Source organism: Gallinula chloropus, assembly GCF_964237585.1.
Source record: "Gallinula chloropus genome assembly, chromosome: 9".
Lineage (NCBI taxonomy): Eukaryota > Metazoa > Chordata > Aves > Gruiformes > Rallidae > Gallinula > Gallinula chloropus.
Genome location: NC_140094.1, coordinates 6,379,367 through 6,402,520, shown reverse-complemented (window position 1 = coordinate 6,402,520; position 23,154 = coordinate 6,379,367). Strand labels below are relative to the sequence as shown.

At 40.4% G+C, this 23,154-nt stretch overlaps 1 protein-coding gene across 1 annotated transcript in view; it reads left to right on the top strand.

The window, feature by feature from the left end:
• The window catches only part of IQGAP1 (IQ motif containing GTPase activating protein 1), a 63,691-nt gene that overhangs the window by 15,356 nt on the left and 25,181 nt on the right, over positions 1-23,154 (top strand). Inside the window, exons 3-15 of the mRNA XM_084268347.1 lie at positions 7,528-7,684; positions 8,192-8,269; positions 9,955-10,031; positions 11,618-11,685; positions 12,783-12,896; positions 13,294-13,472; positions 14,127-14,211; positions 14,700-14,863; positions 17,387-17,471; positions 18,527-18,690; positions 19,056-19,216; positions 19,721-19,845; positions 22,886-23,049. Of these exons, the coding sequence (XP_084124473.1) occupies positions 7,528-7,684; positions 8,192-8,269; positions 9,955-10,031; positions 11,618-11,685; positions 12,783-12,896; positions 13,294-13,472; positions 14,127-14,211; positions 14,700-14,863; positions 17,387-17,471; positions 18,527-18,690; positions 19,056-19,216; positions 19,721-19,845; positions 22,886-23,049 (1,621 nt within the window). The remainder of the gene's footprint in view (positions 1-7,527; positions 7,685-8,191; positions 8,270-9,954; positions 10,032-11,617; positions 11,686-12,782; positions 12,897-13,293; positions 13,473-14,126; positions 14,212-14,699; positions 14,864-17,386; positions 17,472-18,526; positions 18,691-19,055; positions 19,217-19,720; positions 19,846-22,885; positions 23,050-23,154) is intronic.

Here is a 23,154-nt window from a genome sequence, read left to right as displayed (position 1 = left end):
AATGAAATCAGTGAGGTGTGCAGTGAGCAGAATGTGATGTGATCCTGTGGACAACTGAACTGCAGCCAACACTTGGCATTGATACCAGGCTCTGATACGAGTGGTACTGTTTATCCTTTAGCATGACGTGCTAGTGCTACATGCTCTATCATCTTACAGTGTTTAATGACTGTGAGTACTGAAGTGATGCTCGTGAGGCCAGCACCAGCTGCAGCCCCAGACAGGGTGTTGGGCCGCAGTCCGGTCTCAGGGTTGAAAAGCATCACTGGCAAGGTCTGTGTACGAAGGAAAAGCTATTGTCTTCAAATGAAGTCTGGAAAAAGTTATTCTGACCTCTGTAAATAATGACTTTTACCTTGAAATTACTGGTCCTTAGTGATGGCCAAGAAGTGAGCTTTCCTGATTGGTTGATAAAAATCACGTTTTTGGATTGTTAATGCTTTCTGTGTTTTATGAGCTATATTCTCTTCTCTTCTTCTGCTGGAACATAACATTGTCCTATAACATAGTCCTGTCATGAAATGACATGTGTTCCTTACTGATTTTGTCTGCTTTGTGGTGTTTTGTTTGTTAATAATGTCTGCCCTACTGATTTTTTTATTCAATGGGATATTTTGGCAGCAATTTCTGGAGAGATGGGTTGCTAGATTGCTAGTTCTTCTCAGGCTTATCTGTAATCAGTCCAAGAGGAAAAGAGTGACTTTTCTGTCACCTTCATCTGTCTGATGGAGGGAGGGGGGGTGGCATAGTGGAAACTGCTGAAGTAGCAAAAAAAAAAATATTCTGTGGAGAGCTTACTGGAAGCACATTCTCATGCAGAAAGTGGGTAGAGGTTCCTGTCCATCAGTGCTTCCCCCTGCCTTCCTCCCATGTGCTGTGAGACCTGAGAAATGCTTTCTTCTTGTTCATGCTTATTTCTGCCTTTTAAGGAAGGTAGGTCTTAAATTTGTGCATGTAAGCTTTTAAATATGCAATATACTGTGCAATGCTTTCTGCATTCACTTTGTCCTCTAGCCTAACAAATGGTTAAGCAATGCTGCACCAAGTGAAGTATTATTGTATGCAAATTGCCCTAGTTTTGTAGTTACATTAACACCCACTTAGGAGCCTGTTGAAACAGGTATGAGTACATTGAGATAGCTTGTGTTCTAATTATGGGCTATTTATCTTTAAACAGAACTCACTGCCCAGTACCAGGTCCCTTCTGCTTTCATTTTAGGTGGTAGACTGAACATAGTGGGTGGGGTTTTTTTTACTGCCTCAGTAGAGGTTTTGGGGGAGGATACTATGAAGAGTCTTGCTCGCATTTTCGCACTTCCAAGTGTTTGAGTAACTCTGCACTCTCCGCAGAGTCTTTGGTTATAGTGATCTACTACATGCAAGTGAGAGAAAGCTCTTGCCCCACTCAGGAGGAATGAAGAGGAGGGGCAGGGAAGAGTTGCACTAGATCTTAAGAGATCCCTTCCAGCCTCAGAGATTCTGTGAAGGTTGGGTTGAAGCAGCATGTGGAATAGGGGAAGAGCAATAATGTTTGATGTGTTTCACAGCATCTTTTGGATAAGGAACGGTGCAGAATTTTTAAACTTGTAATGTTTTATCTGTTACTCATTCAGTTGCTATCTGCATTTTTCTAGAACTTCAACCAGAAACGCGTTTTTTGAAAGGAAAGCAGCAAACCCCAGGCAAATAGTAGCTTGCAGAAGAACGAGTTTCTTTTTGTAGCCCATGTACAGAAGTTGGCCAGCTGTTTCCAGAAACCTTTTTTTTCCTGGTAAACACTACTCTCTGTTGTTTTCCATGCTCCCCATCCTGCTTTGGGTTGCAAGCTCCCCTTTTCTTGGGCTCATACTGCATTCCACTTGTCTTATTTGGGATTTAAAGTACTCTCCAAGTTTAATTTTCTATAATACACAAGTTTTCAATTGCAGTAGAGGGTTCTTTGCGTCCTGCTCAAGAAGCTGTAGCAACCAGCTTGATTTTTAATCCCTTTAGGAGAGTGTTTGCATTCCTATTTATAAAATTAACCTGAGGAAATATGACTCTCTAAGTCACAAAGCACTATATTTATGTTGCATTATGAAGGAAAATGTGGTACTACGTCTATTACTATTAAGTTGAGAAGCTTTCAGGAAACCTAGTGCCTTCCAGGCTAAGCTTGGCTCAAATTAGCAACTTCCTATATATACTTTTTCCACTTCAAAAATGGTACTTACTGTTTAAATTCACTATATCTGAGGCTCTTAATATAGGGCCCTGAGGTTATTAATACTGTCTTCACTTGACTAGAGGGACTGAGCATCCTTTGGCTTATGGAAGCTAATACAGGGTGTTTTGATTTCTAGTTTACTTGGAACCCTGCAGTCTGTGACTTGTCTGTGTCCTGAGTTGTTGGCTTCTGTACTCCCATCCCTTTGCTGCATAAAATTTGTAAGCTATTCACATTGAATACTGAACTCCTGTCAAAACTTGTTGAACAGGTTTGCTCTCTGTAACTTGTACTTTGACTCAGCTCCTTACTCCCATAACATGTCCTTCGGGTTGTATTTGTTTTCTGTACCTTACAGGCTTTGCATAAACAGTCTTCCAATTGTATTTCTGACTTAGATGGCAAGGAGCTCCAAGACAAGATGGGAGAGAACATGGCTGCACATCATCTGGTGTTTAGTGGCGAACTGGTGACTTTCTCATGTGTGAATAGAGTGTGCAAAGCAGGGCCATGATGATGATTAAACTGCTGAAGAACCTGCCCTGTGAGGAAACACTGTGAGGGAGTCAGGTCTTTTGACCTTGCAGAAGAGAAGGCTTATCATGGTTTTCCAGTTGCAGAGAGGATGTAGGCTTTCTCTTTGTAAGGAGCCATACAGAGGGGACGAGGGGCAATAGGTGCAAGTTGCACTAGGAGAGGTTTGTTCTTGATACTCTTTTTTTTTGCAGTGAGAACAAACAACCACTGAAACAGCATTCCCAGGGATGTGATAAAGTCCCATCACTAGAGGTTTTCAAGATGTGACTGGACAGGGTGCTAGATAATCTCATCTAGGCCCCCTTTCCCAAGGGGAGGGTTGGAGCAGATGATCTTTTGAAGTCAGTGCCAACTTGGGTGATTCTGTGAATAAACCAGGCTGTGAGACTAATTAACAGGTACTATCAAAGGGCATATAAATCATCCCTGACTTCTCACAGCTTTTCAGGAGGGCAAGGACAACCAAGAAAGAGTGACACCTGAGGCTTGGAAATGTCATTTTTATATACCTTTCCAACAGTTTCAGGTGCTTCTCCAGAATATGAAAGGATACTTGCAAATTTCCACGGAGTATGCACTCTTTTGAGATGAGGGACAGGTTCTTCTCCCTCTACCCTCCTACCACCATTTCCCAATGCCATGTTGCAGTATCCTGTTTCAAGTAATGCTTTCTTCAGCAGTGCTTGGCCCCAGTCATGTGTAAAGCATGTCTCAGCCATTCCAAACAGCTGAACTTTTAAGTCAGCATCCAGGCATTTGTGGATTGAAAGTTTCTGCACATGGAGCCTTTAGAATCTTGCTGTTCAGAGCAGCGATTACAATTGTTGACTTGGGCATTTCATTAAGAGTTTTGCAATACTTTTACTAGGAAATTTATTTTAGTTTTCTGGGCTGGGAAGGACAAGAAGAGAGGGAGACAGCTGCAGAAGGTGGAAGAATCTGGTGTGTCCAGTTTCCTCCAGAAAACCACTCCCTTTTGTGGGAGGGCTGTGAGGAGGAACAGAACTGTTTCTTGCTGTTGTTTTTGAGAGTGATAGCTCCTCAGAAATGTGTAGTTTCCTTTCTCTATAGCTCCTCTTTCCAGGCTCTCCAGAAATCTCTGCAGCTGTGTCTGTTGGAGACATTTGGTTGCTAACCTGTTTTTCTGATAGGTTACAGTGGCAGCCTCACTGAAAAGCTTAATGGTACCTTTTTCTTGCTTGTGTTAGCTTTTCAGAGGTGTCACCTCTGCTTGGAGCTGTAAGGAAGCCAGGTGTGAGGAGCAGGCTTTCCAGGGCAAAAGGACTTAGAATGGAGTAGTTGTTTGCATTCAGGAGAAAGAGTTGGTAGAACTGCGGTTTGGTGCCTGTAGTAGTGGCTGATAGTAGGTCCTGTGTGATGAGCAGCTGTGGAATGTTGTTGAGGTTTGTTTTTTTTTTTTTCTTTTGAAATAACTTCACATTTTTCTATGTCATCTGGGGAGGAATGAATAACCAAAGAAGCAGTGGTGAAATCAAGCTGTTTGTAAAACCTCTATTGATTCTCGAGTATTTTTTTGACAATCAGGCTTTAAGCATAACTGCTACAGAACCTACAGCATCAGGGATTAGATCTTTAAAAAAATCCCTCAAGCAGAATTGCGAGGCATGAATTAAAAAATGGAGGACTTCATACAGCATTTGCTTTACAGTCAGTTGTTAGATGCACTTGGGTGTAGGTATCTGAGTTCCTTGTGTGACTAGAAAAGGCTGTCTGGTGATTAGTGGCAGCAGAACTAAATATACCTGCTTGAGTTGTACATTTAAGCAAATACAGAATGAGAGCAAAGAACAGAGCACTAGTGTTAAACCTTTTTTGTTGCTGTTTTGTTTATCTTAGAAGGCATATGGCTACTTAATGTACTATGAGACTGCATGGCATGCTAACTTGTCAAGTGGAGAGAGATGGAGAAGTAATAGATTGAGACCTAAGAACTTGACTGGCATTCCTCTTGAATTTGAGTAGTGAAGATGTATGTTTTAGTTGGCATTCTGTTCATGCTAACAGGCATGAAAATGGAGGAATTGTAGAGTAACAGACTATCTCCTGTTGTGGCTTAAAAAAATACAGGCCAGAATAAGAAGTTTTCCAAGACTGCATATCTGCACACCTCAAGGTATCTTTCCTTTCACTGTTAAAGTATTGCAGCCTGTGAGATACTTAATTTTCGCTAACACCTACCTGTCTTCTATAATTAGAAATGCAGTTTGCTGCCTTCCCAGTAAAGATGAAAAACTGACTGTGGTGAATTTGAATGCATCTCATCTCTGTCATGTACTGCTACAGTGTTCTGTGTTTGAGATCAAGAGTAAACTGTGCAAAAATACTGCTAAAATGAAAATCAAATTTGATGTTTATAATGCTGCTTTAATAAATTACTACAAAGAAATCATGCATTTTCTGTTTAAGGTCAGAATGTTAAGTTACTTTATTCTGTCATCTTCTCAGATACTGCAGGTTAAATAATGTTTAGCTCTTTCCAGTGAGCCTTGCATGCTGGGCTGAAAACTGGTGTTTCAGGGGTTGATTTATGTCTTGTTCATGTGCTGCTACCTTAGATTTGGTGCTGTTTATTAGAAAAGGTGGAGCAGGCTCATGTCAGTGATTGTAGTTTCAGTCATCTGATCTCAGCCTTCTACCAAAAGACTGTCAAGAGCACCAAGCCACCTTTCAGTCTTTACTTCACCAAACAAAATGCACTGTGTTGTTCAGGCTTCTTGCTCTGAAGTATTATTTTAGGCAATAACAGAGATTGTCTGTCTTCTTCCTGCTTCTCAGCTTGAAAATCTGCAAACTACAGTGGCAAGGTTACTCACAGGTGTTGTGTAAAAAAGAACAGTGTAGTGCCTGACTTCACTGCTCCCTGTTGGATACACCCCACGGTAACATTAGGTCTTGGAGCACTAAACTTCAAATTCATGATGTCTACTGTACTGTTGTCTTTTAGGATGTAATCTCCAGTTCTGTAGATACTCCAGATCAGTGAGCTAATACTTAACTGCATCTTAAGCTTAGGTTATTTGAACGGTCCAGTTCTTGCTCAAGCTGTGACCACCTGTGTGCTAATTATAGGTTACAGTTATGCTAGTAGTGATGTTTGTCCTCTAATTCTCTAATTTTGTCAGCCTCAATTTTTGTGTTTGCAAGCAGGACAGCATGCATCTATGGCAAAATGCATTAGAAACTGCACCCTTCAGTGAATCCCCGTGAAAACACAGCTTGGAGATGTCTGCTAGCTCTTGCTATAGAAGAGCTATTTTTGTATATATGTACAATCTGTATATATGTACAATTGGAACATTAATAGGCATGAAGCCTTGTACCTCACAGATGTGAAATGTCTGCAGGTTTAGTTGGTTACAGGGTCACGTAGGTGGTTTTACAGGACTGATATCTGAGAGTATTAAAGCTCTTGGAGTATTAGAATTTCTGTTCAAGCAGGATTTTCGACTTGACTGTCTTTAAGATCAGACCCAGTAGTGTGGACTCCTCATCCTTGTGTGCCAAATTGTTAACCTTGCTTACCTTATGCTGTCAGCTCTGTTTTATAATATGAGCCACTGTTGTCTTGAAAGTCACTTTTCTGTGATCTTTTTTGATTGAAAGCTCGTCTGTCCTGGAAGAGCCTTAGAGTTTTGCTGCAAGTGATTCAGTAAGGAAAACACTTTGCCTGTGGGCCACCAAAGTGGCCAATGGTGCTCCAGCTCCCTTTTCAGAGGGAAAAAAGAACAGCCAGGGATCATGTTGTCTTCGGAAGAAACTGAGCTTGGTGTATATGACCGCTGGTAGCTCTGTGGAGAAGAAATAGCAGGGTGTATCTCTGTTTTGAGAGAAGTGACTTTATATCACCACCTACAACTACCTGACAGGAGGGTGCAGAGAGGTGGGCGATGGTCTCTTCAGCAGGGTGACAGGAGACAGGACAAGGGGAAATGGCACTAGGCTGTGCCAGGGCAGGGTCAGATCAGATGTTAGGGAAAATTTTTTTTACTGAAAGACTTGTTGGGGCCTGGAACAGGCTGCCCAGGGAGGGGGTTGCGTCACCTTCCCTGGATGTGTTTAAAAAAAGGGTTGATTTGGTACTTAGGGATATGGTTTAGCATAGGATGGGAATGGTTGGACTTGATGATCTTAAAGGTCTCTTCCAACCTTGTGATTCTGTGATTTGCTGTTGTTATCTTTGTTTTTGTCATGAGATGGAAGGAAACAAGATGAGTTGTTAGAAGGGGTACCTGTTCCAGTTTTTGCCCTCTGTGTTTGAAATGTATGGCAGGGTGGGAGAAAATATATAGGTCAGGCAGGTAGGCTTGATGACAACGTTGTAGGGTCTCTCTCTGTGATCACCTAGAGGAACTTGGTAAAAGTCATGAACTACTCTAGTCTCTCTGAGTGTTTACTAGTTAAGAAATGCTCATGAGATAAGCCTGTACGCAAGAGGAAGATTTACGTCAGTTAAAAGGACAGGTTGACCACTACGTCTATGCCAGTACTGGCTAAATCATGGGCTGAAGGAGAAACATGGTAGTGAATTGGTATCTTAGTTACTTAATGAAACCCTTCCTAATGGGCTGTAGGTAATATTTTGTCTGAAGTGTTAATGACTACCATTTTAATGACAGATTCTGTGTTAGTGCTGTACACATTTTCAACCACTAATTGTAAGTGAATAGTGTGATAGAGCAAGACAGCAGCATGAAACTTATTCAGGGTTGCATTCACAAATTGGAAATACAGTCGTCTGACCAACTCTGTTCTTGCATTTCCAGATGGATGGAGGCGTGTCTGAATGAGGAGCTGCCTCCCACAACAGAGCTGGAAGAAGGATTGAGAAATGGAGTCTACCTGGCCAAACTTGGAAACTTCTTCTCCCCTAAAGTGGTTTCTGTGAAGAAAATCTATGACAGGGAACAGACTAGATACAAGGTGAGAGCTGTTGGCTATAGATACTGCTTTAGGTAGACATCTAACATAGGAAAATGTGCCTGTGGAGATACTGTGAGCAAAAAAGCAGAAAGCCAGTTAATGTTAGCATTACCTGAGAAACTCCACCGTCACTCTAAAACACTAGTTAAGTGAGGGTGGATAGATTCTTAGCTTTACAGAATCAGAGAGTTATATAATGGTTTGGGATGGAAGGGACCTCGAAGATCATCTAGTTCCAGCAGGGGTACCTGTCACGAGACCAGATTGCCAAAATCCCCATCCAGCGTGGCCTTGAACACTGCCAGGAATAAGCATACATATCTGAGCTTGCACTCACATGAAATAACTTGTAATAAACAGCCAATATAATGCTATATACAAGAACTCTGACTCCTTTTCTGAAGAATTGTTTTCACGATCTGTCTTAATGAACCTCCCTGCTGTTCTTGGCAGATCTATTTTGTTTCTTACTGCCCTCCCCCTTGTTCCTGCCTATTTTTATTTCAGGCAACTGGTCTCCACTTCCGGCACACAGATAACGTGATCCAGTGGCTGAATGCTATGGCTGAGATTGGTCTCCCCAAGGTAATGTCTATGTTGTACATGCAGATAAATAAGTGGTCTCAGAAAAGCTTTACATTCTGTGGAAGCATTTACTGTTGTGCAAAAATCAGTAGACTTAATTTAGTTAATTCTTCATTTTCTGGATTTGCATCTCTCTAGAAATTCTCTCCTAAAACTTGCTGAAAGATTTCATTCTGTTACATGTGTGAGAGTGACTTGGAGCGAATTCCTCCTGTACCATATCCTTAATATCACTAATTTTGCATAACATCTGCATTACATTGTTCTTGCCCTGAAATCTTTTGAGCAATATCTGAGTTCCAGTTTGACTCTGGGAGGTTTGGTTTTGTATTTTGGGTTGTTTTTTTTCTAGAAATCTATGCTAAAAGCTGCAACTCCACATGAAATACTATGCTCACCATTTCCCTACAAAATTTTTACATCGAGATAAAATATACCTAGTGTAGCTTAATCACATATAAATTATTGGCTTCTGTAGGGGAATGGCCAGATAAACTCCTCTGAGCCAATAAACAGTGTTGTCTGAATATACGTGGAACTGTGGTAGTGTTGTGCTGATAGTCAAGCTGTACACATGAATATTAAGTCACTTTTTTTTAATGTGGTTTTACTTTTTCTTGTAAGCCATGTTATGCTTAGTCTCACTAAAACTGGTGTTGTGTGCTTTAGTCTGATGTATGTTTTCTTTGCATCCATGCTTGCAAATCAAACACCTTATTTTTGGCAAAATTTTTCAAATGACTTGTTGAGATGTACTAGCTGAGTGCTGCTGGTATTTATCATGGTCTTACAGTACCAGATCTGAGACTGGGAAATAATGAAATGTGCTCTTAAGGTTGTTAGGTGAAAATACATGAGTAAGGAGCTGGACAGAGAGAATTTAAGTGCCAGGTATGAGGCAAGATACTCAGATTAAATGAGTTTTGGGCGGAAATAAATGTGAGGAGTTGTTAAAGAAACTGGACTGGGGCCTAGTATGTGAACAAAGAGTTAGTGGTGCTTTAAGTATTTTCCCATGCAGAAGAGGCAGTAAACTGATGTTGTGGAATTGAGGGTCCTTCAGTAGCCCTTGCATTTACAGAAAGAGCAGTGCTTTCTGGTGCTCATAGGCAACAGCAAGGAACCTTACAAGAACTAGAAATGTACCTTTGTCAGCACTTCTCAGTGAATTGACACTCCCAGTATTAGCCCCTTGTGTTAAACTCTGAAGAGCTTTGCATTTCAGACTGTGTGAAAGCTTTTGAGTCCAGCAAACTCAGTGTAGCATGCAGAGCACTTCAGTGCTGGTCTCTGTTTCCCTTTGTCACTGCATCTTCTCTTGTTTCTCAGCCTCACGTAGTCCAAACAAAACCCTTTTTTCTCTCTTCTGTTGTATTTATTTAATCTCTTGACTTTCACCAAAGTTCTTGCTAATACCTGGTGACTCCTGTACCTTGGTAGCACACAAAAGAAAGGGTGTGCTCATCCATGGAAAAGGGGAGCCCTGGTTTTGGGTGGTAGAAACAAAAGGAAGGATCGGTGCTTCAGGTAATAGAAAAGTTGGGCCAGGGCAGAGAAGCTTGAAGAGATTTGTTTCATGGGCTATTTCATTAGTATACTGCAGAAGAATAGGGCTTACTGCAGTTACACAGTTTATCTATACAGAGTGAGTATAACTCAGACTTCTAACTTTGTTTTATTTTTAGATATTCTACCCAGAAACTACAGATATCTATGATCGCAAGAACATGCCACGCTGTATCTACTGTATTCATGCACTCAGGTAAAGCATGCTGGGCAGAAAGCTAATTGCTTCTGAAATCTTTATGCGAAGCTGAAAGGCAAGAGGGGAGAGAACTGAACCACAGCCTGGATGGGATGAATTTTCTAGCAGAACAATCTTACTAGGTCAGAGCAAAGATGCATGGAGCCAGTATTTTGCTTTTGGTCAGTGGCCAAATCAGATGCTGAAGGAAAAAGATCCAGTCGAGTATATTGTGATTACTACCTTCCTGTCTCAGTTCTTGCCTTCCCCCTCTACTGTCTGAGACAGAGCTAAACATTTTGGGGCTTATAGGAAAGTTTGAAGTCCTAAAAGGTGTTTGAGAAAGGTTTGAGAAAGTACTACTACTAGATCAGTCAGATCAGTGTGGTCACAGGCCTGTACTGCAGTATGTGTATCTTGATGACCACGGTAAGTGATCAGGCTGGAACTGTTGTTGAAAGGCCTCTTAAATTTTAAAATCTCACAATGACTAAGTAGGATAGTTCCAGTTCTTGAGAAAACTGGGAGAATTAATTTGTTGATGCTTTGCTCTTCAGTTTGACAGGATGGCACATTGCATGCATTTTTTTTATTTGGGGGTGTGGTCTTTGTGTAATCTGAATTGTGGACAGTTACCAAGCTTCCCAAGAATATTAAGTTTGCTGTTGCTCTACACTCTCTAGGTGATATCAGGAAAATAAAATTAATTTGAGGAGAAAAATGAATATATGTAAACAGTCCCAGTAGTTAAGGCTGTGGAAGTTCTAATATTACCTTTTTCATATTACTTATTTTCTCTGCAAAAGCAGCATCCTCAAGATTTTATCATTGAAACAATTTTGTTTATCAAGGAAAGAAGAGTAATTCTGGCATGTAAATATAAATATGGAAACGGATGCATTTATGAATACTTGTTTATTTTTCAGACTTAGTGCTGAAGTATATGCCAGCTAAGAAAAAAAGATCTAGAATGCAGTTTTGTTGGCAATCCATAGGTTAGAAATATTCCTGCCTGGTGTTTCTGGGTTGTGCGTCTCTTGTTATTGTTTTTCATAGAATCATAGGATACTTTGAGTTGGAAGGGACCTCAAAGATAATCTAGTACCAACCCCTTTCTGTGGGCAGGGACACCTTCACTAGACCAGGTTGCCCAAAGCCTCCTCCACCCTGGCCTTAGACACTTCTGGCGAGGGGGCTTTAGGCAACCTGATCCTAGTGGAGGGTGTCCCTGCTCATGGCAGAGGGGTTGGAACTAGGTGATCTTCAAGGTCCTTTCCAACCCAAAACATTATGTGATTCTGTGAGATACTCAGAAACCGTCTGGTCATGATCCTGGGGAACAGGGTCCTGCATGACTTTGAGGAGGGAATTTGAACAGGACAAACTTCAGAGCACCGCTCTTCACAGAATTACAGAGTGGTGGAACAGTTGTGTGTGGCTGAGGGGAAAAGAGGCATGAGCTCATCCTCTTGGCGTTTGTGAGATGTTACATTGGTTTCCTTGAGTGGGTCCTTGAATCTGTAGCTCCTAAAAGTATCTGTATCATTGTCAGAGCCTTAAGGAAAAATGACTAGTTGTAATTATTTGCTTATTTTGTTTTCCAGCCTGTACCTGTTCAAACTGGGTCTTGCCCCCCAGATTCAGGATTTATATGGGAAGGTGGACTTCACAGGTAAAAAAACCAAAACCAAACAAAAGCTTAAAAAAAACCCCAAATAACAAATGACCAACCTCCTTCTGCTGTCCCCCAACAAACCCAACAAAAAAGTGCTGATGTGTGCTGCCTTTATCTCATACTCTACTAGACATTGTATAGATCAGGTAAGGGATTGCTACTGTTGATAGCCTAAATGCAGATTAAATTCATAATTAATTACTGTAATGAGTACTAGTAATTCAAGAAAAAGGTTTGATTTGGGTGCTTCTGAGACTGGCTGCTTTATAGCCACCTGTTCTTTAACTGTTACTTTCACAAATAACAGCCCCTTTACTTTTTGACACTGTGGTAAGATGCTTAAACCTTGTTTCCATCCCCTTGGGAGTGGTTTCAGTTTGGAATTCGGTAAATAGTTCTGAAATTCCTTGTCAGTTTCAAGTAGTGATGCCATCAGCCGTGGAAGAACTTGACAACTAGTCTGCTGTAGAAGGTTCCAGAACAAAGTCTGATGTCTACATGCCTCCTTAAGGTTTCAGTGCCTGGGTTTCTGCAAAAGCATAAAATTCTGTGTACTGCATTAGTGAGGTTCCTACCTGAGGGTACACATCATATTTAAAAGATGTATAAACTTTATTTTCTTGCAAAAGAGTTGTTGATTATGCCTATAAAATGCTAAATTATCAACTCTTTTTGAGGTGTATGATATTTAGCAACAGCATGTCTCAATATCCTCCATTCACTTTTCTCAGCGTAGACTCTTAGCTGGGGGGAGGCAGAAGAATGCTAAAATGCCTGTGCATTTTCCTGACTTGTTGGCAACCATAGTCAAAGCACTTCAGAACAGTGGAGTTTGTTTCCAGCTCCTCATGAGAATTGTATGTTATTTTTCTAGTGAGAAAGACTACAAAATATTCTCCTGGGAGTTTCTAAGAGAATTGTAGATTTTAGAGAAGTGTGCAAAATGTCTATCAATTTGTATTGTTTCACTTACTACATTATATTCAAAGTATTATTTAAATGTTTTTATTTTATGTAGCAGCAGTTGGTATAGCAGTGCTGAGTCCTAGTGTGTTTAAGCCTGAATAACAACATGTTTATGGGGTTTTTTTCAGAGGAGGAAATCAGTAATATGAGGCTTGAACTGGAGAAGTATGGTATTCAGATGCCTGCCTTCAGCAAGATTGGAGGAATTCTTGCAAATGAACTTTCTGTGGATGAAGCAGCATGTAAGGAAAAATAGAGTTTTGTTTTATGTGATTATTCAAATTGGCAGATAAGATTATTTTTTGTTCATGTGTTGGTTTTAATGCCCCCTGTTTTAAGACAGTGCAATCCCTTTGGTAGGCCTTTTGGAAGCTGGGAAGAGAATTTTCTTTCCCTTTTGCATTTTTATTTTATTTCCTGGAACATGATGATTTGGCTAGCTAGAGTATTGTACTAGGAAGCAGGCTGCCATTCTTTGTGAAGAACACAAAGCTGTGATGGAATGAGAGGTACTTCGATAATCCTTTTGCTGTCCAATTAACTTCCAGATAATTCCCCTGCTTTTTCCAGTTGAGTTCTCAATGTTTAGTAGAGCTGTTGTGTTTGGGACTAACTGTCAGTCTGTGACTTGTTTTTCAGTACATGCTGCTGTCATTGCCATTAATGAAGCAATCGACCATCAGGTTCCAGCTGACACACTTACGGCGATGAAGAACCCTAATGCTATGCTAGTAAATCTTGATGATCAGCTGGAATCCACTTACCAAGACACACTCTACAGAGCAAAGCAAGACAAGATGGAGAATGCTAAAAATAGGGTAGATCGATTCTTCCAAACCATCTGTTTGTGTGCATTGCAATTCTGTATTGCAGAGTAAACTGTGGGGGATTTGCAGAGTGTGTGTTGCTTTCCTGTATGTATGGTGGTAGGTGGATTTGCTCCTCATGGTGTTACCCTTTCTTCCTGTGACAGAAGACAGACAGCAGTTAGCTGTATTGCTCTGTTGAGCTATCTGACATGTGGCCTGGATATAGAATTCACATCAGCCTTTATATATTGGGAGTGCTGTCCGTCTGTTGTCATACTATATAGATACTAGTTCCATACAGTGAAATGAACAAAGCTGATTGATGCTGTCAGAAGGGGTCAACATTGTTTTAGAAAGGTGTATATCAAATGCATAGCTGTGTGTACTGCTTTCTGTGTCCTGGAGCTTTACTGTATGTTGTAGAGCTGTTACATAGAGCTGTTAGAGGCAGCCTAGGAACAACTTATTTCAATGTATCAGTGTATAGGTACAGTTACTTTACTTCTAGGGCTTCATTTTGCATGTGTGAAGGTGGCCTATCTATGACCTGTCACAGCTATATATACAGTTATCCTCCCTCAACTTTTCAATGAGACACAGATCTGCGAGGGTGAAGGAAACTGTAGAAACACTGATTAGTTTTTATTTTGTGTTCAGATTGCCTCAGAAAATTCAGAGAGAGAGAGAGATGTGTATGAAGAACTTCTGACTCAAGCTGAGATTCAGGGAAACATCAATAAAGTGAACAGTAGGTATCATGCTAAAATGGTTAATGGGTTAATTAAAAGACTTCTTAAAAAAAGATACCTCCTTGCTTTCTGTTAATGTTAACAAGTGGAACGCAGCTCCCCTGTTTTTGTGGATCTTTTTTGGTGCTCTGGGATTTGAGGGATTTTGTTTTTGTTTGTGTGTGGGTTTCTTGTTTTGTTCTGTTTTACCTATTATTAGTACATAGATATACAATTAATTTTGACTTCTGTTACCCTTCGTTTATGAAGTGGATTGTCCATGTTTCTGGCCCCCTCAATTCTTCATCCTGAGTAATGCATGTTACTTACAACCTTCAGCCCCCTTTTCAAGTACTACTTTGTGGTTCACTTTGGAAGTCGTCTATTTGGATTGCTCACCTAGCTTGCTTTCCGTCATGTCCAAGGGTATTTGTGAGCAGTAGGTTGTATAAACCAGGGCACTTCCCCATTTAATGTTTCTCTCAAAACTCTGCTTTACTGTTGCTAGCACATGCAGCCATATCAAAGATTGACTCAGCTTTGGAACGAGGCGATGCACTAGCAGTGTATGAAGCTTTGGCAACACCAGCCCTGGGACTCCGAGGATTGCTACGAGAAAACTGTGACTGGTACTTCAAGCAGCTTTTGGGTGACAGACAACGGAAACAGGAGGTATGGAAAAATCTAGATTACTCCAACTTGTGTGGATTCCCCCCACCCTCCCTTTCACCATGCCACTGTTTACTCATCACTTGCTGTACACCTGCATTACGGTTCAGTTTTGGTTTGAAAAAGAAACACACAGTAAGCGTATTTATCATTTAGTTTTCATCTCTGCATGTGAAAGGTGAGTATAATGCTTGTATGTATAATTAAAGCAGTGTCACCAGATCTTAAAGTACTAATGTGTGTTTAGAACCATTACAATACAGGTACATTGTTTCTCTCATTTTACTGCTGTCAGTGCCTAAATATTGTGGATATTTGTGTTTTATAAATACCCAGCAGTTAAGCGTATGCTGCTTTCACTGTAGACAATCCCACTGTATGTCATCTATAGGTGTGGCATTTAGGGTCATGGTTGAGTGGTGGGCTTGGCAGTGCTGAATTTTTTGTTGAACTTGATCTTAAGGATCTCTTCCAACTTAAATGATCCTATAGTTCAACTTGGCGTTCACCCTCGGGTACTTTTCTGCAGCAGTGCCGGACAACCTATGCTAGAGCAGGGGTTTGGACTAGACTGTTTCCAGAGATTTCTTTTACCATTGACTATTCTGTGATTCTAAGCAGCCTCACTTAGAACTTAAACCTTTCTGGGGCTGAAGAAACTCTCAGCCTTACAGTTTCTGGGACTTGGTTGCAGTACCTTACTAGGGGGCAGCTTTCAAACAGGATCCTTATCCTTTTGTTGTTAGACCTTAGTGCAACTCATTCAGCTACTCTAAATTTTCTGTTATGGAGCAGAACTGAATGCAGTTCCAAAGGGAGCTGCCTGGCTCTGCATCAATACATGTTGAGATAGATAGATAGATAGATAGATAAAGGTGTATGATACCTTTCTTTTGTAGACTGTTATAGCTTTTTCTGCTGAAGTGCATTTTTTGTGTTTTTGGAAGGACCCCTCAATCTGAAAGGCACACAGCAGTAATTCAAAACCACTCTTGATTGTTAGTTTGTTGATATTTTTTTTTACATTTTGGTGGTGGTGTTTTTTGTGTGATGCAAGATTGTTTGGTCAACAGCTCAATGATGTTCCTTAGTGAATAATTCCTTACGGTGAATATGCTGGTTTGGGATACTCTTTCCATCAGCCAGTGTGCTGTTACATTTTGACAGTGTTCCTTGCCTGGGATTATGCATGAATGGTGGAGCTGAAGGATGTGTGTATTGCTGTTACACCCTTCTGTTGGGAGCATGAGGACTTCCACTGCACAGACACCACAGATGTTGCTATTCAGAAAACTTGTCACTTACCTTCAGAAAGTCCCACCAAGTTTTCTTGTGGCAGAAGCTCTCTGTACTTGTCCAGGGAAGTCTGTAGGTGTGAAATAGGACTGGAAAGATTTTAACATAATTTTTTAGTAGCTGCAAAAAATGAGTTCAACTGTTTTCTAAACTGCTGAGTCAGAATGGCTGTCCTTCCAGAATGCAATTGAAAGTCTTGTTATGTAAATGTGGTCTGTTAGTGCTTTTAGAAAATTACCATTTTTACTGTGTGAATACAAAGGGTTGTGACCTGTATGGCTACTACCATTGCAGCCCTATTGCTCACCAGTCACTCATCTTCTTTTCTGTGTGTGTTCATGCAGTACCATATAGTCCAAGAAACATTCATGTTGTCCTTTTTTAATGTTCTGCCATATCTTTCGTTGCTCAGATGTAAAATGGAACATTAATTAATAGAATCATAGACTGGTCTGGGTTGGAAGGGACCCCAAGGATCATAGAGCTCCAACCCCCTGCCACAGACATGGCCACCAACCTCCAGGCCTGGAGCTACACAAGGTTGCCCAGGGCCCATCCAACCTGGCCTTGAACACCCCCAGTGATGGGGCACCCACCACCTCTCTGGGCAGTCTGTTCCAGCACCTCACCACTCTCTCTGTAAAAAACTTTCCCCTAATATCCAATTTAAACTTTACTTCCTTTAGCTTTAATCCATTCCCTCTTGTCCTGCCATTGTCTACCCTTTTAAATTGCCCTCCTGTTTCTCTGCTCCCTTCATGTACAGGAAGGCTGCAATGAGGTCCCCCCACAGCCTTCTCTTCTCCAGGCTGAACAAACCCAGCTCCTTCAGCCTCCCTTCATAGGGGAGGTGCTCCAGCCCTCTGATCATCTTAATTTCACACAGAATCATCTCTTTTGTCTTAAGTGTTGTATAACTTTGGAAGTGTGGTGTTGTCTTTAATTGCTGTGTTCACGGGCCTGCACTTCTAATACTGTGAAAGAGATCAGGTTGTACACGTATGGGTCTTTCAACATAGGACCTGAGAATCTAGTGAGTAATTTCTGTCTTTCTCATGTGTGTGGCATTGTTTGCAGAAGCTGTGTGGCATCAGAGTGTTTTAAAGAAAAGGTCATCTTCTCTTTTTTTTTTTTTTTTTCCTTAGCTATTTGAAGTGAATAACTCAACATCTCAACATTGTTTTGCTCTTCTGGTTTCTTATTTTTGGTTTGTTTTGGTTTTTTTGTCAGGCTGGCCTTACAGGTCCTCTGCAGAAGGAAGAGTTGCAGTTGGGAGTGGATGACGCTAACAGGGCAGCACAACAGTATCAGCAAAGTAAGCATCAGCAGAAATTAGTGATCTTTTAAAAGGATGAGAGAGCACAGTGTTTGGGTCTATGTGGGGATATGCAAGGTCTCCCTCAAACAGTTATGAGTACTTCATGGGTGCTAAGAACATTAGAAAGTCAGTCCCTCTGATTATTTGTAGTGTCTTTATCCAGCTCTTACAATACTGCTGCAGATAACAGCATACAATTTGAAAAATTACCAAATGTGAAAATTTTGCATCCACCTTACATAACCTCTTTTTCTAGAATGCTCATGTGAGTTTTTGTGCTATGGATCTGTAAAAGAAACTTTAGTTTCTCTGTGGTGTGTGAAAGCTAGGTTACTTGCTCACCGTTGACATAAATCTTACTTGGTTTGAGATACAGAACTTTTAGCTATTTCTAAATACCAGGTAGCAAATCAAAAGCAGATTCTGATGGCTGATTGGTTTTTGATTGATTCTTTTCATGCTGGGTAGAGCTATTTTTCTAGAGGAGAATGTCTAGTTCTGGCTGTGCAGGAACAATTAATTCAACTTGTAATGGGTAGAAAGGGAGGCTGCTAGAGGTATTGTGGAGGGAGGGTTTAGAATACAAGAGGAGAATAGTGTGATGCCTAGTAACTAGGAGGATGTCTTACTACATGGAGCTTGGTGTTTGTTTACCTATTTGTACTATTTTGGGGTTAGCCAATGTGTACCCACCCTAGAGTGACTGATACTGCTTTGAGCATTACATATGCAGGATAGACATAGACAGGAAGAAAAAAGTTACTGCTACTTATCCATCAAAAAAAAAGCAATTACGGTGCCTTTTACTATCAGAAGGCTGGTGAAACACTCACTTGATAACCAGGCAAAAAGGTGAATTGGTTTTAAATGTAAGATTTATTTTAAAGAAGATATTATGTATTTTAGTTATCTGGAGTAAAACTAACTAGGGAAGTATGGATCAGAAAGATTTGCTCATTAGACTTCTTAGGTATCTGATTGAGTAGAATAGAAGTCCTGTTATTGCTGTAGATTCAACTGTCATTCTTTATGATGCCTCTTTGAACTTCTAGAGCTGGCAGCAGTAGCCAGAATCAATTCTGCAATTCGAATGGGTGACGCTGAGAAGACTGTGGCAGAAATGATGAATCCAGAGGCCCAGTTACCAGAGGTTTATGCGTATGCTGCAGATCTTTACCAAAGGGAGCTGGCCACCTTGCAGCAACAGAGCCCTGAAGTAAGAACTACCTTATCTCTTATTGCAGTAGAAGTTAGTATGGCTCACTGGGTCTACCTTGTCTGTTTTGGTAAATGCATTCTCCGGAGCAAACCTGTCTTTAGTCTTCCTAGAACTGATTTGGTGTTCAGGCTTCTGGTGTGAAGACTGAATCTTGAGCTACTTGGCTCAAGTGAGATTCTACTTTAATCTCTTATTTGGCATTCTGGCTTTGTTTACAATAGTGATATTTCTGCTTTTGTGCCATAAAGGGTGTCTCTTTGCTTTATTATGTTTACTCTGATAACTGCTCTATTCATTATTCTGTGTGCAGCACAGTTTGTAGAGAGAGAGTGGAATTACTTTGTTGTCCTCTTTGTATGCAGGGTAACCTCACCCATCCAGAATTATCTGTAGCTGTAGAGATGCTGTCTTCTGTGGCCCTGATTAATAGGGCTTTGGATTCAGGGGATGTGAATTCAGTATGGAAACAACTGAGCAGTCCTGTTACAGGGCTTACAAACATCGAGGATGAGAACTCTCAGAGGTGGGTATTTATTTCAAGGAGTCATGTCTGTCCTTTAATGTTGCTTAGATTCTTTGACTTTCTGAAATAAAGAAGAAAAGTTTTTGCCCTCTTAAACTTTATGTTCTTTGGTGTTTATTATGGTATTGATTTAGTCTCTGTTGGCTCTTGCGTCTTGTTTTCATAATTACTGTTTCTTACTGGTCTGATTTCTGTGCTGTCTCTCAGTGCTTTCTAAGGGATTTCACATTAAAGCACAAAGTATTGTACTATTGGGTTGTCACTGATACTAGACCAGCTCAACTACCCTGGACTGTCATTCAGTGTTTTAGTGCCTTTGTCGATTATTTCACTGTTGGGCTGACTGTCTGGCATGCAGCCTTTCCTCTTTGTCTTCCCCTTTTCATATTTGTTCCACTTTCAACCCTCTTTGTGTACAACTCTCATGATGTGACCTGGATGATGTGACCTGGCCAGCTTGTTGAGATTCATTGTTAGTTGATTTTGGGTTTTGTTCTTTGACAGATATATTGATGATTTGATGAAGCTGAAAGCTCAAGCACGTGCAGAAGGAAATGAATTTATCACGTGGAATGATATCCAGTCATGTGTTGATCGTGTGAACATAGTTGTGCATGAAGAACATGAAAGTAAGTTTGGTTTTTTTCTTCTCTGTTCATGCAAGACTGATCCTAGCTCACAAGAGGTGCTAAAATCAGTTGCATGCCAATACAAAAAGCTATTGATCGACTTGTAGTTGTGTCTAACATTTGATATCTGGGGTTATCTTAGTTGCAAGCAAGGCTTCTTGGCCTGTAATGTAAAAGACTTGATAGGATTGTTGATGGAGAGCTTGGACAGTCGAAAGAGTTTGTGGTGTTGAAATCAATATCTCCAGTTTGTTAATCTTTCCATTACAAATTTCAACCCTTTCTGGGTAATAAAATGTGTTGTCTGTAGTCAGAATGTATGAATAATCTAGAATATTTGCTAATTTTGCTTCAATCCCTCAAACTTTATGAAAGCTAGTATTACCAAAATCTCTTCAGTTAATTGTAGCTCAGTCCTGGAGGACTCTGTCCTCCTTCCTAATTTGCTGTGTTCAGGGGTTGTTGCTTTTCTCTCTTTGACTGCAATCTCTGCTCTGTTCAGGTTTTCCTCTTCTCAGTTTTAGCTCTCCTTTTTAATGCATTTCGGCCTTTTTGCCTTTTGAGTATTTAGTGGAAATTCCACAGACTCAGTGCAGGATCCACCCTCACCTCTTCAATTGTGAGTAATCAGACCTACAAACGCAAGATAAGCTACCCACCTGTGTGTTGATGACTCTCAGACTTAACGATCTGTCAAATGCATTTCTAAGGTGGGTGAGGAGCTTGAAGGAGCAACAGAGAGAAGAGTTTGTTTCCAGGTCTTATTCTCAGTCCTTTAACTCCTGGCTATATTAACAGTACTTCCCAATTACAGCTTTCTTGAAGGTCAGTAAAGCATCAAAGAAACAGGCTTTTGCAGTTAGTTTGACTCAGTGATAAACTGACATGCCCAAAAAAGTTCATTCTGAGGTGCTGTGTGTTCAGCAGTTATGCATTCAAACCTTTTAGCTTAAAATGTCTGATGGAGATTTTTGCTTTTCAAAGAACAGTTCATTAGCCTTTATCTTAGTAGGTGACTTTTAGCTGTGATAAAGACTGGGATTGAGCATAATGATGAAAATTTCAGCGAAACAGAGAACAGGAGTAATTCTTCTTTCTCCAAGACTGGTGACTTAAAATCTGGAGTGGAGACAGAGAAGTCCTTGAAAATAGCACAATTAAGCAAACTTACTCTTAGGTATATCCTTGTGAGGTTCTGTATCAGGAGATTTAATTTCCTAATAGTTCCTTTCAGTTTCATTAAGGGACAGTACCTTTTGGTTATGACTAGTACTTGAAAACCTCCTATGTGTGCAAGTAGTATGACACTTAATTCCAAGCCATCTTTGTGGCATTTAGCTGAAAGCTTTGCATTGTAAGATGGGAGAGGACTGTCTCAAATGTGGAGGTGGTGATAAAGTTTGTATTGTAGACTGTGATGAACAGTTGTCTTCTGCCAGTTTTTGTTGTGTTGTTGGTGAGTAGTGAGTAGCCTTGAAAAGACTTCATGCTTTAGAGAGGGTTAAGCTTTACTTTTAAGAACCTGCTATCTTGATTAACTCGTTTCCTGGATCTCCAAATAGACACTGGGTTTCCTGTTTGGGTCACGTGAACAGATTTGTGGAAACTGTACAAATAGACCCACAGTAGAGCACTCACACACACACACCCCTCAAGATGCTGGCTTCATAGTCACTCTCCTATGTAAGAGGACACAAGTAGAAGTCTAAAAAAAGTTTGTGTAGTGCCAACAGCTGGTTTCTTATAATGCTCCTTAACCTGTAAAACAAGGTGCAGAAATTTCTATTACGAGTTAAGCTATTCTCACAGGGATTCTCTTACTTTTTTGATATGCTTCATATATGCCCTATGCAAAGACACTTTTTCTCCTGCCTACAAATAAGTTAAATTAGACTGAGAAGGTCCTTAAGGCATACAAGTATGTATTTTTTTTTCATTTTTACTATCCTGGTAAATAGTTGCAAATTAAAAAATGCTCTCTAATGAGGAGCTGTAACATGCCCATATAAGCAAAAAAAGTAGTAAAAATCAGAAATAATTACTACTTGTATTCTGTGCCCCTTTCTAAGTCTTAACAGTTGCCATATCTACTTTTCAACAGAAACCATACCATCATTTTAGTGATACTGGCTCTTGCAGTGTCCTCAACATATATTTTTCTCTAACCTGTACTCCATTCGAATATCACCTCTTCCCTAAGGTGTTCTCTTTCTCGTACAAACTTTTGTTTTCTGATTCTTTTTCCTGCCTAAAACAAAGTCACAATCTTAGGCTACCTTACCCAAAGGTGAAAATTCCCACTCTGAGCTCCTTACTTTCTTTTGTCTAAAAGATCTTTCTATTCTGCACTGATCAAACCATGATTTGAATTAATCCTTCATGAAACAGGGAGTTGAATTGGATGATGTCAGCCTAAGTTGTTTTGTGATGCTTGGGAGATGGTTGCTGCAGGTAGGTAGGATGTGTATGATGTAGACTGTCTTCATGTTTAGCTAGCTATAAGCCATTTATTTTTGTTTATTTAGCTGAATTGTAAATGTTACTGTACTTCAAGAGCATCCACATCTCTGCTAATACAGCTAGTACGACATATGTTACTGTAAGTTCAAATGGTATTCCATGAAAATCTTTAGCTTCATGTAAAGATTTTTTTTTTTTTTCTAGAGAAACCAGAACTTTTGAAAACAGTAACCTATGAACTCTGGCCATATGGACTTTAAACATTTTCTTCTAGCAGCTCTGAGCTGGATGTCTGAGGATTCAGTTCTGCCCCTGCCTGCCATCTTCCTGAATGACTTTTTTTTAAAAATTAATCTCAAAGCCCAGGCATTGTGACTACTTTTAAGGTCTTGCTGTCTTTACTAGTAAATAATGGTTCTGTTTAAAAATATTACAGTTCTCAGATGATACCTGGTTTAGGATGGACAGACTGTTCTTCTGAAGCAATGCTTTTGCATGATGGCAGAGTGTTTTATTTTGCTCACACTTATGACCAAAATTTGAACTTTGTGTTTCTCCCCACTACGTCTTCCCTCCCTAGGGATTTTGGCAATTGGTCTCATCAATGAAGCTCTGGATGAAGGGGACGCCAAAAAGACTATTCAAGCCTTACAGATTCCTGCAGCAAAATTGGAGGGTGTAGCCCCAAAGGTAGCCCAGCATTACCAGGATACACTACTTCGAGCCAAGAGAGAGAAAGCACAGGTGAGTGCAATGAAATATACTTCTCAAAAACCCCTTTACATCTTTGTAATGGGCGTATTACTGGTTCTGAAAGCCAGGAGTTTAAACTGGAAGAGGAGTGCTGGG